Source organism: Papaver somniferum, chromosome 9, assembly GCF_003573695.1.
Source record: "Papaver somniferum cultivar HN1 chromosome 9, ASM357369v1, whole genome shotgun sequence".
Classification (NCBI taxonomy): domain Eukaryota; kingdom Viridiplantae; phylum Streptophyta; class Magnoliopsida; order Ranunculales; family Papaveraceae; genus Papaver; species Papaver somniferum.
The window spans coordinates 22,900,473-22,916,672 of NC_039366.1; the positions used below are offsets into that span (position 1 = coordinate 22,900,473).

The 16,200-nt window shown below is 37.2% G+C and overlaps 1 protein-coding gene across 1 annotated transcript; it reads right to left on the minus strand.

The window, feature by feature from the left end:
- Positions 1 to 1,388: 1,388 nt before the first annotated feature.
- Positions 1,389 to 2,373, minus strand: LOC113310853 (17.8 kDa class I heat shock protein-like). The gene has a single exon (XM_026559654.1). It carries the CDS (start codon positions 2,122 to 2,124, stop codon positions 1,621 to 1,623), a length of 504 nt encoding a protein of 167 aa, XP_026415439.1. The 5' UTR covers positions 2,125 to 2,373; the 3' UTR covers positions 1,389 to 1,620.
- Positions 2,374 to 16,200: the final 13,827 nt, after the last annotated feature.

The window sequence follows — 16,200 nt, forward strand, 5'->3', positions numbered from 1 at the left end:
TCACGATTCAACATACGATTCGGTTCTTAAAAATAAGAAAACGATTCACGTTTTAAAAACCTCACCCGTAGGATTTGCTCCAAGGAGGATTAAAAGAATTTAATAGATAAAGATCATCAACAAAACAAAAATTTTAATGCATTGGATTTAGGTATTCAGAAAGGAGTTGGTAACTAAAACATTGTACGAATCTGATTAAATGTATTAAAATTATAATATTTAATAAGAAAAAAATATTAAAAACAAAGAAACAAAATAAAAATAAAAATAAGTAGCTTGTTCCACTACACCACCCACCTGGAAAGATCTTGCATTTCTTTTGTTCCAGAGCACGGTTTTGCTGCCACGAGAGGCAGTACTCGCTGATCGACCCTAACCTCATTGGAGAATAACAAAACTCAGTGTCTCTAACCTAGGATGGGATGAAATGTGTTGATGTCATGGGCTGCTGTTCATGCCAATGTCATTGTTATTGGACGTTCCCCACCCCACTCCAAACTACCTAGGGAGAATCAGCACTCCTCCATGCCAAATGAAATGAATGTCCCAATCAATCAGCTAATTATCCAATTACTCTCTTTCATTACATCCCTATTCCTATTCTCTGACAAAAACAAGTAACTAGGTGATAAAGGTCATCTTTCGACACCCTCATGAAACTTTGTTGACCTACCACATCTACTACATTAACCAAAACTCTCTGACAACATGTTCTGTATCAGCTCTTTTTCTGACTATGGTCAATTCCTTAAGTTTGCATCTAGAATCTTAAAATGATCCCTCTGTATATAACAGTCATATTCTGATAAGAATCGGAACTACGATAGCTGTTTATATTTGTGCTTCAAACAAGTTGTGCATTAACAGTGCCATAAAGAACTCTCTAAAATTACCCTTGATGCAATAAATATTTAGTGTTATGGAGACCATGAATTGTTTTAGCTGAATTTCTGAACACATAAAAAATGTCTAATGCTCACCCTTTACGCCATCCATATTACACCCTCTGACAAAATGGGATCTCTAGTTGCCTCAGCAGTTCAGGCATGTCCTACTGTCTTGACCAATGAGAATTTGCTTTAAGAGAGGTATGGGCAGCTTCTCCCTTGATCTTAATGCGTAAATTTTGTCGCTGCAGAAACCCCTCAATTTCTAAGATTCAAGGGAGAGTCCTCCCACTGGTTTATGCCGAATAGGTAATCCGCTAAACATGAATCCGTAGTAACGGCAAAGAACACAAAAAGAAGCAGTATCAGACATTTGATTTCCTTCAAATTACTTCTCAGGGTGAATAAATGAAGCCTTTGTTGTCTCCTTATTGCATTACTTTACTTTCCTCCACCAAGATGGGATTCACAAAAAAAAAAAAGTTGGAGCTCTCTATCTGGTTTATGCCATAGTGGCAAGAGGATAAACATGAATCCTTCGCAAATTTAACAAGTGTTAATTCAATTACAAGCACAATCAGCAGAAAGCAAGCTCTAAGTTTTCAGGAAACAAGAAAGTTTAAACCATTACAGACAGACTTGGCACTCATCTTCTTTATTCTTCACATTTCACACTAAAAACACACAAGACTTAAGTAGACCACAGACATCCATTGGTGATAGCCCTGGGGACTTAACCAGAAATCTGAATGGACTTGACTTCGGGCTTCTTCTCTTCAACTTTAGGAACACTCACAGTGAGCACTCCGTTCTCCATAGACGCCTTAACTTCATCAACTTTTGCATTATCCGGCAATCTGAATTTCCTTAAAAACTTACCACTGCTGCGTTCAACTCTATGCCATTTATCATTCTTCTCTTCTTTCTCTCTTCTTCTTTCACCACTTATCTGAAGCACCCTTCCTTCTTCAACTTCGACTTTCACTTCTTCCTTCTTAATTCCAGGAAGATCTGCTCGGAAAATATGAGCCTCTGGGGTTTCTTTCCAGTCGATTCTTGTGTTTGCCAATTGGGATGTTTCTTTTGAAATTTCAGAACCAGCCGGAAAGGAAAGCGCAGAGGAGGAAGAATTGGATCCTGAGAATGGGAAACCTTGGAATGGATCCCAAATGTCCAGTGAGAATGGGTCGAAAACGTTTGTCCTTTGGTTGCCGAAAAAACTTGGAATCATCGACATTGTTGAGATTTGAGATTGAGATTTTTGGGTTTTTGATTGAGGGTTAATTTGAAAACTGTTTTATGAGAATTTGTGAGTGAGATTATGAGATCTCAGAATGTTAATGTTGCAGAATTAGAAATTCGATGGCTATGTCGATCGAAATCATCTCGTATTTATATACAGAATTGAGAAGGATTAAGGTTCGTTTCTGGGGGTTCTCTTTTTAGATTTCTACCTAGTCTCGATTGTTCCAGAAAATTGAAGAACAATGTCTCTTCTAGAGACGTCTATTTGTTTTTTTGTTGGATTTTTTTTTACGTTGGGTAATTAATAAGAAGATTATAAAGAAAAATAAGGAGATAAAAAAGGTAAAAAAAAAAAAAGTAAAACAGAGAAGTTCTAGTGTAAAACTGTGAAAACCATAAAACGGATACGTATAAAACGCAACGAAAACTAAGTTTCCAAAAAGCACAATTTTACACGGAAAGTCAGTATCCATGTCATTTCCCTTCCCTACTACCTGGATCAGATGAGATCCAGTTTGAGCAGTAGGGAAGGGATATCCTACTTATGTAGGGATATGACGACCATAGTGGCTGCAAATTGAGATTTTTCCCTACATATAAGAGATAAGGAAGGGATATCCCCTCCCACAGTGCTTGGTCTAAGAGATTTATACGCTTTAATTTATTCGAAACAAAGAAATAAAATGCAGTGGTAACAGTTACCGGCTACTAAGGAGAATCAAAATAAGAAGCCTATTATAGGGGCTCCAAAATTTTGGTTTTGAGGGCTCCCATAGGTTCTAATGTCCTAAATATGATGAGGGGAACCTGTATTCTATAACAAAAACACAAAAATACCCTTTAACAACTTATCTAATTACCTAATCTAATTCTAATTAAAATCAAAAACTAAACCTAAACAAAAAAAAAGAATCACATCTCTCCATCTTCTTCCTCTTTTGTTCTCCTCTTTTACCATTTTTCTTCTTCTTCAATTGGGTTGGTTCACAAAATAGAATAGATGATTATCTTAGCCAATAATGATTTCAATTGAGTAAGAATTGAAAAGAACGCGTAATTGGGGGATACCAAAACTAATTGGGGGATCGAGGAAAAGGACAAAAATTGGATCCAAATATCAAATCAGGGTCACCCCTTATCTAATTAATTTTTTAATTCCTAATCTAGCCCTCACTAATCAGGTTTAATGGTTAATAATAATTAGTAAAATCTTAAGATTTTTGATAAATGATTATTGTGTATTTTTATTTGAATTTGTGTGAGTGTGGTGAGAGTAGAAGGAGGGAATTTTTTTTTTGAGAGGGAACTTTTTTTGTGAAAATGGAAGATATTGTGAGGAGAGAATTGCAGCTGCTGAATCTTTAGCTCAACTACAACAAGAAGCATATATTCAATCTTCGGTTAATGATAACAACTCACAATTGAAATTATATGAAGAACCAACACCCTTGGATCATGATTTTTGTGAGCATGAAGTGTTTTTTAAAGAACCAACCCAAGAAAGTAAACCAGTTCAACATACAAACATCCCCAATACACAGGTAATGCTGCTAACAATATCCCCCATTTTGAAACATTTACCGGCGTGGTCTTCAACCAAAAATTCCATGCCGGCGCGCAGTTAACTTTTTACCTACCATCGAATATTCTATGAAATATTTAGCCGACATGGTTCACTCCTAACTTTACCATGCCGACACCTTAATAAAAACATCCAGGAGTTAAAGAATTTTGAACTTCAATACCGGCGTGGTATATAAATTTTCGAGCACGCCGGTACTATATTCCGGCTTTGAACCTTATAAAAAGAGCATGCCGATACCACAAGAAAAACATCCAGAAGTTAGTGATTTTGGTAGTAATATACCGGCTTGGTTTTTAAATTATCGATTGTGCCGGATCTTGGTTCTGGCGTCGAAACTTGTGTAACGAGCATGCCGGCAACTCCGTTTCCGGCATTCATCTTCAAGAAAATATAATGCCGGTACTGTTTAAAGTTAGGTCTTCTTTTTCAAGTGCAATTCCGGAATTCCGGAACATTATTCGAGAATGCTGGCACCGGTTTCCGGCTTTGGTTGTTTTGAGATTAATATGCAGGAGCTGTCGTCGAGCATGCTGGAACCAGTACCCGGCATAGTAATTTTATTATATTTGGAACTAATTCAATTTTTTTGCATTCATTCCTTAGATTGTGACATACATTGATCCAACAAATTCCCAACCGTTTGGTCCGGATACATCCGAATACTATAAAATGTCTCTGGTATGTTAGCAAACAATACTTTTCACTTAGTTTTTAGAACTTTATGTGGGGATTGCTTGTAATGAACCTTATAATCTCCCACTGTTGTCCTTATGTAGGGAATAAAATCTCCAGAGGAAGCAATTTCTTGGGCCAAAGAGACGGCTCTTAAGAACATGTGTGTGTTGGTGAGGAATACCTAACGTTCAGATACTCGTTTTGAGATGGTTTGCGAGAGAAGTGAGCAATACAAGAAGAAAGATAGACATAAGAGAAAGGGTTATGTATATCCAAAGAAGACTAATAGGGTATACAAGACTCGTACGAGGTAGGATAATTGCCCCTTTAAGCTTGTATTCCATTTAAGAGACAAAGAAAAGGAATGGGATTGTACGGTGTGGTTTGGCCGTCATAACCACCGGGATCCGAAAGATTTTGTTGGTCATTCCCTAGTTGTGAAACTAAAACCTCATGAATTCGAGGATGTAAAGATAATGACCAAAGCATGTATCAAACCAAGAGTGATTCTCAGAGGATTCAAGGAAAAGGATGATACGAACGTTTCTTCTCTAAGTACAATTTATGCGCACAGACAACCATTAGAAGGGCGGGATCGGCTTCATCACCGTTGTTCACAAGATCCCAATTACTAGCATCTACCAAACGACGTGGTTCCCTATCCCTACAATGTGTTGGTTCTGTAATTAGATCATACTCTACCCTCAACCTTGTGGAACTTGACATGGACACATAAATGTAAAGTTGATACCTTTCAGTAGAGGCTGTCATGAAGCAGGGTAATTGCTTATATCCAAGTTGTCGCATCACAAGTCGAGGATCAGCCATAACGTATCCCTTTGGGTGGAACAAAGGCCCATTGTAAAATGCAACGTTATAGAACCTCAAATATTGGCGGTTTTCTCTAGCCTCCCTGTAAGGGTCGAACACAACATCTTTGGTAGTCACCGCGTCCAGATCCAATCTCATATCTGTCAGTCGACGATTTTTACTAGGCTTCAGATGGATGTTGAACTGGTATCTCTTGGCTTTAGTCTCCTCGGGGTCATCAATGAGTATAATCTTCAAGAAGGGGTTTCCCTTGAACAATGTTGAAAAATGTTCATAAGCCAACACCTATACAAATGTGAAATGATACATATAAAAATTTATTGTTTCTAAATTCATCATAAGGGTACATGTGAACAATATAAATAAGAACATAAGTTTAAAAACAAAATTACCTGGAGTAGAGTGAAATTCCTGACAAATTGGTTTGTCAGGAAATGTGCCTTAGAGGCCCTTCTCATCTCCGTCATCAAATGTGCCATTACCACGGTGCCCCAAGAATAGCTAATGACCTCTTCCAACGGATCCAAGTATTGAAGGTAGTTTGCACTAACCCTGTTGCTACTAGTATCAGGGAATACCCCAGTGCCCAAGATGAATAACAAGTACGCAGCGGCTGCATAACGAATCTGTGCGGGGTCCCATCCATCCTTTTTCTTCTCTGCGCCGTGTCTTCAAACTTCTTCTTAAGCAGCGTCAGCTTGATGGTCTTTGTCCTACTAATCTTAGATACATAGAAGCTTTCCACGGAAGTTTTGTAGTCCCAACCAAACAGCTTGTTAGTAAGAGCGTGCAACTTCGACCATTCTAGCTTTGGACAATGATATCCTTCTGCAATTGATTTGCCGGTAACACTCAAGCCTAGAATGTTCTGAGCATCATCAGGGATCAAGGTCATCTCGCCAAACGGGAAGTGCATGGTATCTGTTTCACCATGATACCTTTCGACGAAGCAATTGACTGTCACAATATCTGGCTTCACATAATTTTCAACCAAAGGATACAGACCAGAATCCTTTACTAATGTTTGGACCTCTTCACATTCCTTAGACAAATCCCAATGAGACGCGGCTTGGTTTCGACAAACACACACAGCCTTCTTATGATCCCACAATTAGGAGATAATATGATTAAGAGGTTTTATATAAATACAAAACAATACATATGCACGAGATAGGAATTCTTACATATGTTTGATAGATAGTACGATCCCAAGAGTCCTTTTAGCCAAATAGATGCCCCGGATCAAAAGAAGCTGCACCCCAAATTCTACCACAATCAAGGTCAGGTATCATGTCATCAATATGAGGAAGGTGCCTTGTGTCGGTTGTTGACTTGGCCCACCTTGTTCCGCTACTACTTGGATTTGGGTTGCTAATTGACTTGGATCAATCTCATTATCTTCCTCTTCACTTTCCTCTTCATCTTGCTCATCTTCCTCCTCAACTGATCCGGTAGGTTCACAGATTGCGAGTTTACTACGGTCACAACCACTCTCCCAAACTGCACCTCTTGTAGATTCCCCCAAACGCTTGTTGTGACCTTGTTCTTTCCCTCTAGGAGGCAGAGATTGAGGAGTACCAAGACCGTCCTTCCTTCTTTTCTTAATGTTATCATCTTTAGTTTTTCGTTTGTTAGCTTCCTTTGCTTTAGCCCTATTTCAAAACAAGCACGAAATAAATATAAGACAACTAACTTTCATTTCTAATAGTGGCATAGATACACCACATAACGTCATAGAATCATCACTACCGGCATACCTTAACAAAGTATCGACCATGCCGTGACCAAAACACGACATAGTAAATTCAAACCATTACATGCCGGGAACCATTACCGGCATTGCCAAATAATTGTCATGGATGCCGGTAATGTCTAGGAAGTTCCTGGATACGAAAACACCTTTGCTGGAAAATACGTAAAATTGAAACACATGTCGTAACAAGGTACCAGCATGGAATCTAACCTAAAACCTATGCTGGTACCCATAAGAAAATCATAGGGTTCTCTGTTTATTAGAAGCTCAATACCGGCATGGTATTCAACCTAATTTTAATGTCGTAACAGGGTTCCAGTGTGGTCTTCATCCTAAATCGAATGCTGTGACTAAGTTCCGGTGTGGTCTTCAACCTAAATCGAATGCCGTAACACAATGCCGGTGTGGTCTTCATCCTAAATCGAATGCCATTACACTGTTCCAATGTGGTATTCATACTAAATTGAATGTCCGAAGCTACTGAAATTCAACTGTTTCAGTTAGGGTTTGCGATTTGACCTAAACACATAGATAGGAATCGATTGAAACACTAATTAAACAGTTCTAAATCACTTACCTTCTTACAGAAGCCATGTTTACGAGAGGTTGATCGTCTGAGTTCTCTTGTTCTTCTTCCTCTTGCTCTTGAGCAATCAAAACAATCCTCTTTTCTTGTTTTTGTTGAGCAATCGATTTTGATTTCGATTGGGCATCTAATTTCTTTTGTGGAGGCATTCTTATGGGTTGGTTTTAATCGACGAAGAAATTTTTAATTGAACGATTAATCGTAGAGTATATGAAGAACGATAAAGAAGAGGAGAGGAAGATGGAAGGAAAAAAATTCAAAACCTAACCCTAACACACGAGTATGCCGGTACTCAAATGGGGGATAACTAATTTTGTATTTGGTTTTGATTTTAAGTTTTTTACTTTGTGGGAAGGGTATAACAGTCTTTTCATAATGTTTTTTAATTAATCAAAGGGTGTTTTAGTATTTTCGCCCCAAAAAACACCCCTTAGCAGACACCTTTGGTTGGGGGAAGTAATTCATATCTCCCAATTAGTTTTGATATCCCCCAATCCGCATTCATTGAAAAACCCATCTTCTTCTTTTTTTTGCTTTTGATCGCATGAATAGGTTAGATTTGGTTAAACTAGGGTTTTAAAAATTGTTTTCAAAATTTAATACGGTTGGGAAACCAAACAGTAATGATTTTTACGGTTGGGAAAACATGAATTCCCAACCGTATTTATGGTTAAGAAAAAAATCAAATTCTTTTGATCTTTGAGTTTCTAACACTAATTATGAATCAAATTATTAGTCTAATCAAATCACTAACCTTAATTTAATTAATCAATCCTGTACTAACTAATTGATGGTATTCTAGTCATTAGAAAAATTAGTAGGATAAGGGGTTTTGTTGATTTCTATTTGATGACCCAACTTTATCGTCTTGTGAGCCCTGAAAACCAAATGTTTGAATCCCCTATAATAAACTTCCAAAATAATTACGGTGTCAGTTCCTCATAACATTTGTAGAACTCAGTTCACTGTGTCGAAAAAATATTATTGATAAAGATCAACAACAAAACAAACAAGTAGTTTGTTTCACTACATCCACCTGTAAAGATTTTGCGTTTTTTTCTTCCGGATACTCTATGAAATAGCATCAGGGATCAAGTTTCGTACGTCCATATTTTTCTGAGTTAAGTTCCAAGCTTGAACAACTGTAGTGATGTTCTCGAGCAATTGAAAGTACCATCCGAGTATACTTTGACAAGCTAACCAGGCATCCTTAGAAAAATCGTAGTGGAGAACAAGATGGTAACTTGATTTATGCTCATTACAGAATATACAGGTGTCATGTATATCAATGCCTCTTATTCTAAGAAATTTTTCTGTAGGCAACCTGCTATAAGCAACAATCCAAAAGAAAAAGGAAATTTTTGGAGGGTATTTTTGTTTCCAAATAAACGAGAACTTTGACCCCGTTAACTGAGAATCATCGTCATTGTTAAAAGATTCTATATTGATTTCACAAAAAAGGTATTCTTAGTAGATAAAGCCTATTGCAACTTATCCTCCATATCAGAATTGAAACTAAAAGCAGCAAGATCAAAGAGTAATATTACCATTTTTGCATTGGCAGCAACATGCAGACGTATGACGGACGGAAATTTACGCCTACGATGCCCAACCGAGCAAGACGTAACTCCCCGATGCCCCACTCTTAACGCAGTAATCGAGTCTTAAAACATCTAAATTCACCAGGAAAATGCATGTTCATTCACCTTTGCAAGCATGATGCGTCAAACATAGCTTCCACACCGTTCCAACTTTATCTTTGTTCTGCGAAGGGTTTAAAGCATAAAGGCTAATGCCTATGCGTTCTTGCATTCATCATTGGCTTCAGAATCTTGTCCGGCCATAGACTTGCACATAGGCCATTGCAAGCCTATTCCTATCTTCCTTACTTCGCTAAAAATCTCCTAAAATAGCAAAAACGGCTTTGAAAGCCCCAAATGATAAAATCTGACTAAATTCTGGCGACCATGTGGATTTATAGATAACATGTGTTTATCTATGAGATGTTTCCGATCAAAATAGACTCCTCTTGGGATACATTACGACACTCGTGTCCTTAACTTCGAAATAATCTAGTGCTCGTGCTTTAACTTGTTCTTCTGCATTAGTGCATCACTCAGGATCATGTCCTACTTTTATTGCTTCATCCCTGTGATGCAAGTGGCTTATGCAATCTCCTCTAACTTGCATACTGATTTAGCTTCCTTTCCTGGCGATGCCCAATGCGCAATTGGTGCATGCCTACGTCGAACGACTTGATAGGAAGTATGAGCATCCAAGGAATGGAATGCAACTTACCTCATCAAGTATGGCAACATTCATCTCTTGTCTTTCTTTTCCAATCCAGATGAATTATTTTCCGTAATATTGCAATCACCTCACAATTAGATGATATGCGCGACAAGGTGTTGGACCACTAATGTTGCAACTTATTGTGGCTCTCTAGGTACCATTTTCTGTGGCTCAAAGAGATCAAGCACTTACGATAGCTTATCAGCATCGGGATAAGAAATTAAATCCAACTTTGTGTTGTTAGGCCAAAGCCAATCAAATCCTAGTCCGTACATCCCAAAGGGATCTTCGAAAAATATGCACAAGGTCGTGCATAACTGATGCTTCCTTGAGAAAAACATCCTCACTTTCTTGGGGAAAGGTCCTCGGGTAAACTCAACCAACCGATCCCTATATATGTCTTATTAACATTTTATAACTTCAAACTCTGGATCACTTTTCCACTCACCAAGTACCACTTCCTCGAGGAAAACATCCTCCAGTTCCTTGAGGAAACATTGCTCAATTTCCTTGAGGAAACACTCTTCCACTTCCTCGAGGAAAACATCCTCAACTTCCTTGAGGAAGCCTCACAGCATAATCATTCTGCAGCATTATTAATGCTTCCATAAGTAAGCAACATGGGTAAATATGGCTTCCCAAATTAAGCTTCACCTCATTCAATGACGCGTCTTTGCATATGCGTCATGCGAAAAGTAACGGTGTTACAAGTCGTTTAGGTACTTTGAAGTTCCAAGTAATACTTCCTTCACCTGCAACACAGATAACACATTTTTGTGTCTGAGTTGTTCTCAATTTTTTGTATTGTTAGTGCTCGATTTTGTCCTTATTATGGTGTTTTATGTATGTGTAGGTATTTTTGGAGAAATAAACTCTTGCAGGAAAATTGGCTCGAAAAGTGATATTTTGCACCCCCGGAGAACACACCCCAAGAATTGGATAAGGGCACCGCCGTGTTACTATATAAACCTGTGTTTTGGATATGAGCGCTCATTCTTCTTCCTTTTGAAAATGATTTTTGGCGGGAATATTTCGGAGGGGAATTTTGGATTTATTTTCATTAAAAAAAGAAGAATATTTTACGAGAATTGATTGAGAATATCATGTTTCATTAAATTAGGATGAAATAGTATTTCTCGGGATTTTTTGTACTATTTTTGGAAGATGCATGTGGCTTGCGAGTGTTTAACTCCAGCTGAGACGTGCAACAACATGGTGGCGTGTGTTTGCTGCAAGGAAGACGCATGAGAAGATAAAAAAAATAGAAAATATCCTCATAATGGAAGGGAGTAAAAGAATATTGTTTTGAATTTATTGTCGAGATTTTGGAGTCTGTTGGGTATAAATAAGGTATCCGGGAGACAGAGAGTTTGGGAGAGAGTAGAGCATCAACTGAGCCGGAGAAATTAGTTACAGAGGAGGAAAAGCAATCTGCTGGTGAAGAAGATATGAAGAACATTAGACGTCTGAATACGGTGGCAGATCTACAATGACGCATTCATTGTATCGTTTCCTATAACAATTAGTTTGTAACAAATATAAGTGTTATAAACCTGGTTTTAATCATTTTTCATCCCTTTTCACTACTTGTGAACACCTTTTGAGAAATGAAATCATATTTTGAGTGTGTTTCCATGATAAAGGTCTAATCCCAATCCATGGGGTGGTGGAGGAAAACATTGTTTCGGTAAAAGTGAAATTTTTTATTTTAAATTAATTATAGCAATTATATTATGATTTTTGCATTGAACTAAAAATTGATTATATGATTTTGATTAAGTGGTTGTATTTTCTCTTGATAGAACATGCTTAGCTTAGGGTTTTGATGTTCTATACTTGCGGTTCACAGTTATTGTTTTGAAAGTCTACTTGTCTAGGCAATACTTTTAGAATCAAATTGAATATTGAGTTGCGTAATTATTGTTTTATTAAATCACTAATATTGATCAATAGCGGAATCCTATCCCCAGTTTCTCCATAATATTCACATCACCTTTTTTTTTTGAGTTTGCTATATTTTTAGTTTTAAAATTAGGTTTAAAATCTACTTTCACAAGTCTTGAATGGACCATCTGTCTACAACACTATAGAAATTACATCAATTTTTGCAACTCAACATTCAATTTGATTTTAAAAATATTTCCTAGACAAGAACAATAATTGTTAACCGCAAGTATCAAAGATCAAAACCCTAAGCTAAGCATGTTCAATCAAGAGAAAATACAACCACTTAATCAAAATCATATAACCAATTTTTAGTTCAATGCAAAAATCATATATAATTGCTATAATTAATTTCAAATAAAATATATCACTTTTACCGAAACAATGGCTTCCTCCGTCGCCCCAAGGATTGGGTTTAGCTCCTCATCATGGAAACACACTCAAAATATGATTTCATTGCTCAAAAGGTGTTCACAAATAATGAAAAGGGATGAAAAATGATTAAAACCGGGTTTGTAATACTTATATTTGTTACAAACTAACTGTTACAGGAACGATACAATGAATGTGTCACTGTCACTGTAGCTCTGCGACTGTCTTCTGGCGTTTAATGTTCTTCGTATCTTCTTCACCAGCAGAAAGTTTTTCTTCCTCTGTAACTAATTTCTCCAGCTCTGTTGATGCTCTAATCTCTCCCGAACTCTCTGTCTCCCAGGTACCTTATTTATACCCAACAGACTCCAAAATCTCGACAATAAATTCAAAATAATTTTCTTTTACTCCCAGTCATTATGAGGATATTTTCTCTATTTTTTTTATTTTCTCAGGCGTCATCCTTGCAGTAAACACACGCCACCACGTTGTTGCACGTCTCAGCAGGAGTTACACACTCGCAAGCCAACGCATCTTCCAAAAATAGTACAGAAAATCCCGATAAATATTCTTTCACCCCTATTTAATGAAACCGGATATTCTCAATCAATTCCCATAATATATTCTTCTTTTTTAATGAAAATAAATCCAAAATTCCCCTCCAAAATATTCCCGCCAAAAATCATTTTCAAAAGGAAGAAGAATGAGCCCCCTATCCAAAACACGGGTGCATATACTAACCCGGGACTGCCCTTATCCAATTCTTGGGTGCCTTTAGTAATTTTTCTGGGTGCAAAATATCACTTTTCCAGCCAATTTTCCCGCAAGAGTTTGTTTCTCCAAAAATACCTACATATACATAAAACACCATGATAAGGATAAAATCAAGCACTAACAATACAGAAAATTGAGAACAATTCAGACACAAAAATATATCTATCAAACACCCATATCAATGTCAAATTTAAAAAATTGATCTAGAAGAAACATAAAGATTAGGATCTAATATCATTCCACAGAAGATGTCTCGGATAACATACAAAAAATTGACCTAGAAAAAACATAAAGATTAGGATAACACTTGTTTATTGGACAGTCATAAATCCAATTATCCTTTGAGAATATGCACCTTGTGCCCTTGTTGACTTTAACCCTCACATGTTTTTGAAAAGTTGTGGAATATTTCATGACTGCTCTCCACACATGCTTTCCATAAGTATATTTATGGGGTTTACACAGCCAATTAATACTTATAGAGCCATATTTTTCTATTATCACTATCCATCTTCAGTAGCGAACCTCCAGGACCATTTCGGACTTTTAATGCCCAAACCATCTTCTTCTTCTTTTTTCGTCTGTCACAAAACACTCCAAAAAATGCAACTTATATCCACCTCTAATATCATTCCACAGAAGATGTCTCGTGATCTCCTATAACTTCCTAGAAACAGGAAAAGGAACCTTGTAAAGGGACATAAGGTATACGAGTATATTAGAAAAGACATTGTTTATCAAACTTATTTACCATCTATAAATAATAAAGGCTTTTTCCTTCCAGCTAAGCCTAACTTAGAAATAAATATCTCAATTACTTTATACCAGTCAGTCACACCTTCACGCTTATCACTAAGAGGTAGCCCCAAATATGTATTAAAGAGATGACCAGAATAAAAACCAAGATTATAAAAAAATTCAAATAAATCCCCATCATATCCGACGAAAAATATTTGGCTCTTCGGAAAAAAAAAATTGAGCCGGTAAGCAACTCAAAAGATAAAAGAATAAGTCTCATTCTTTTTTACCTCCTCTACCTCAGCATCAAGAAAGATAAGAGTATCATCTGCAAATTTCAAATGACTAACAAGTTGTTGGAGTTTTAACTAAACTCAAACTACAAATTCTAACAGGGTCTTAGGACCTGGTCGTGGGTTAACGGTGCGCAAGTACTGCACCCGTCTATTATTGTTTATCTAGTAGTTTTTACCTTGTAACTGTTAGTCTTAGTCCTTAGGAGTTTATCAGTCATGGTTATAATGGCTATTAATTAGGAGTTAGTTGTGCCATCGTGCACTGTTTAGTGGAGTTTAAGTAGGACAAAACTTGTACATTGCAGTCTATATAATGACATTGTTTACATTAATGAAGATTGCTAAGTAAGTTTACAGAAATGTAGTCTCTGTGTGTTTTTCGTTTTCATCCTCTCTACTCTCTCTGTATGCCAAATCCTACATTTGGTATCAGAGCTAGGGTAGAGAGAGAGTTGTTAAAGACAAAGAGAGGATAGAAAAATTAGAGAGAGTGCTTTTGTTTCATGGTGTTACGGTTAAGAGTTTCCGCTGGTGTTAATATTGGTGGTAGAAGATTAAAATTATCTTTTGCTAAGTAGCTGATGCTGATTTGAACGAGAGAGCTAGTGAAGTTTTGCGGCAGCGTTGGATATTTGGTGTTCAAACAGTGGTCGATGAGAACTCCAACAGAAACATGCTTATTTTTTCTTCAGAATTCGTGATGTTTGACAAGCATCTCTAGCTTGTTACAGAAAGATTTTGTGATATATATACATGTATCAGAGAAAGGCCGAATGTTAAAGGTCTGTTGTTTGGAGTTTTTAGACTCCATGAAAGAAACCAAATTCGGTGCAGTTGGGTAAGCAGGGTAAGAAGAAAAATTGTTTCATTTGTTTTCATTTTAATTCTAATTATATAGAGTTAGTGAACTGGTTACACCAAACTTATGGATGTCTTATTGCTTTGGATCAGTAGTGAAGGTTTGGTGATAAGGTATTTTTATGTCGCCCATGTGAAGTGTTTTGGACCACAACAGTGATTAATTTATAGCATCCCAATCGTGTGTTGTGGGCTCTGCCAGTGTTGGGATTGTAATGCTGGTTTGCAGTCCTTGAATTTAATCTTGTATGATGATGCTGGGATAGGTGAGTTTCTTTTCCTTACGAAATCCATGTGTAGTCAGTTTGTGGTGTTTTGTAATTTGTGGTGGGAGGCATCGTTAAGATCCATGAAGAGATAGAAGTCATGCATCATGTGATGGGAAAATCTGTGTTCATACAGTTTGTGCCAAGGTATATAGTTCAAAGTGTGTAAGTGCCGAGTAGTGTGAAATGGGTCATCATGGATCTGAAAAATGCGTGGTTATTATTCTTTTCCTTTTGGTGATGGTCGTTCTTCGTTCCTAGGCGAAACTGTTTTTTTTTTCTTAATCTGTCAATATATCATTTTCTGTGGCTAAATTGTTATCAAGGATTTTAAAATTGGTGTCGTCTGTTCGGCAATGAGCTTCTGTGTGGACCGTATATATTCTCTGTATGTTGGTTCAGTGGTGTTACTGCATGGTGTTTGCAAGGGTTGCTTCGCAGATTGGTGACATTAAAAGTTATAAGAGTAATCAGATGTGAAAATCAAGTGGTGGACAGAATTTTGTTGGAATTGATCCAGGAGTAGTGATCAAGTGAATTCGCCACCGTAGGTGTGTAAGTTATGTACGCTATTTTACTAGCACGAGTCACGGAATTGGAGCATTTCGGTATCGGTGGTTTTTCATGTGGGTAATTGATTTTATCCCTTTTTCTTGTTCATGAAAGATGGAGTTATCACGGACCTAGTTGTGGTTAGATGCGACAGTGCAGATCCAGTCATGTTCAAGTACGACTTGCAAGAGTTTTGTGAGTCGGTGAAAGACGAGGTTTGAAAGCTTGTTTAGGAAACTGTTCGGGATCTATGGAATAGGTTCGGCTTCTGTGGCACATACAGTTTGATCAGCAATATCAGTATGTCTCTCGGGTAGAGAGTTATAAGCCCAGGTTGCAGCCAGTAGTAACAGTTAAGCAAGTTCAACTAGAATCTATGAGAATAGATTCGGTTTCTATGGGGCATACAGTTTGATCCGCAGTATCACTATGTCTTTCAGGTGGAGTTTAAAGCTCAGTTGAAGCTAGGAGTAATAGTAAAGCAATATCAACCAGATTCTCGAAGTGTTGCAGTTATGCAAGTTAAATGTCTCATATAGACATTGG

Excerpts from the sequence above, each read along its gene's own strand:
- LOC113310853 (XM_026559654.1), bottom strand. The coding sequence starts at position 2,124 with ATGTCGATGATTCCAAGTTTTTTCGGCAACCAAAGGACAAACGTTTTC.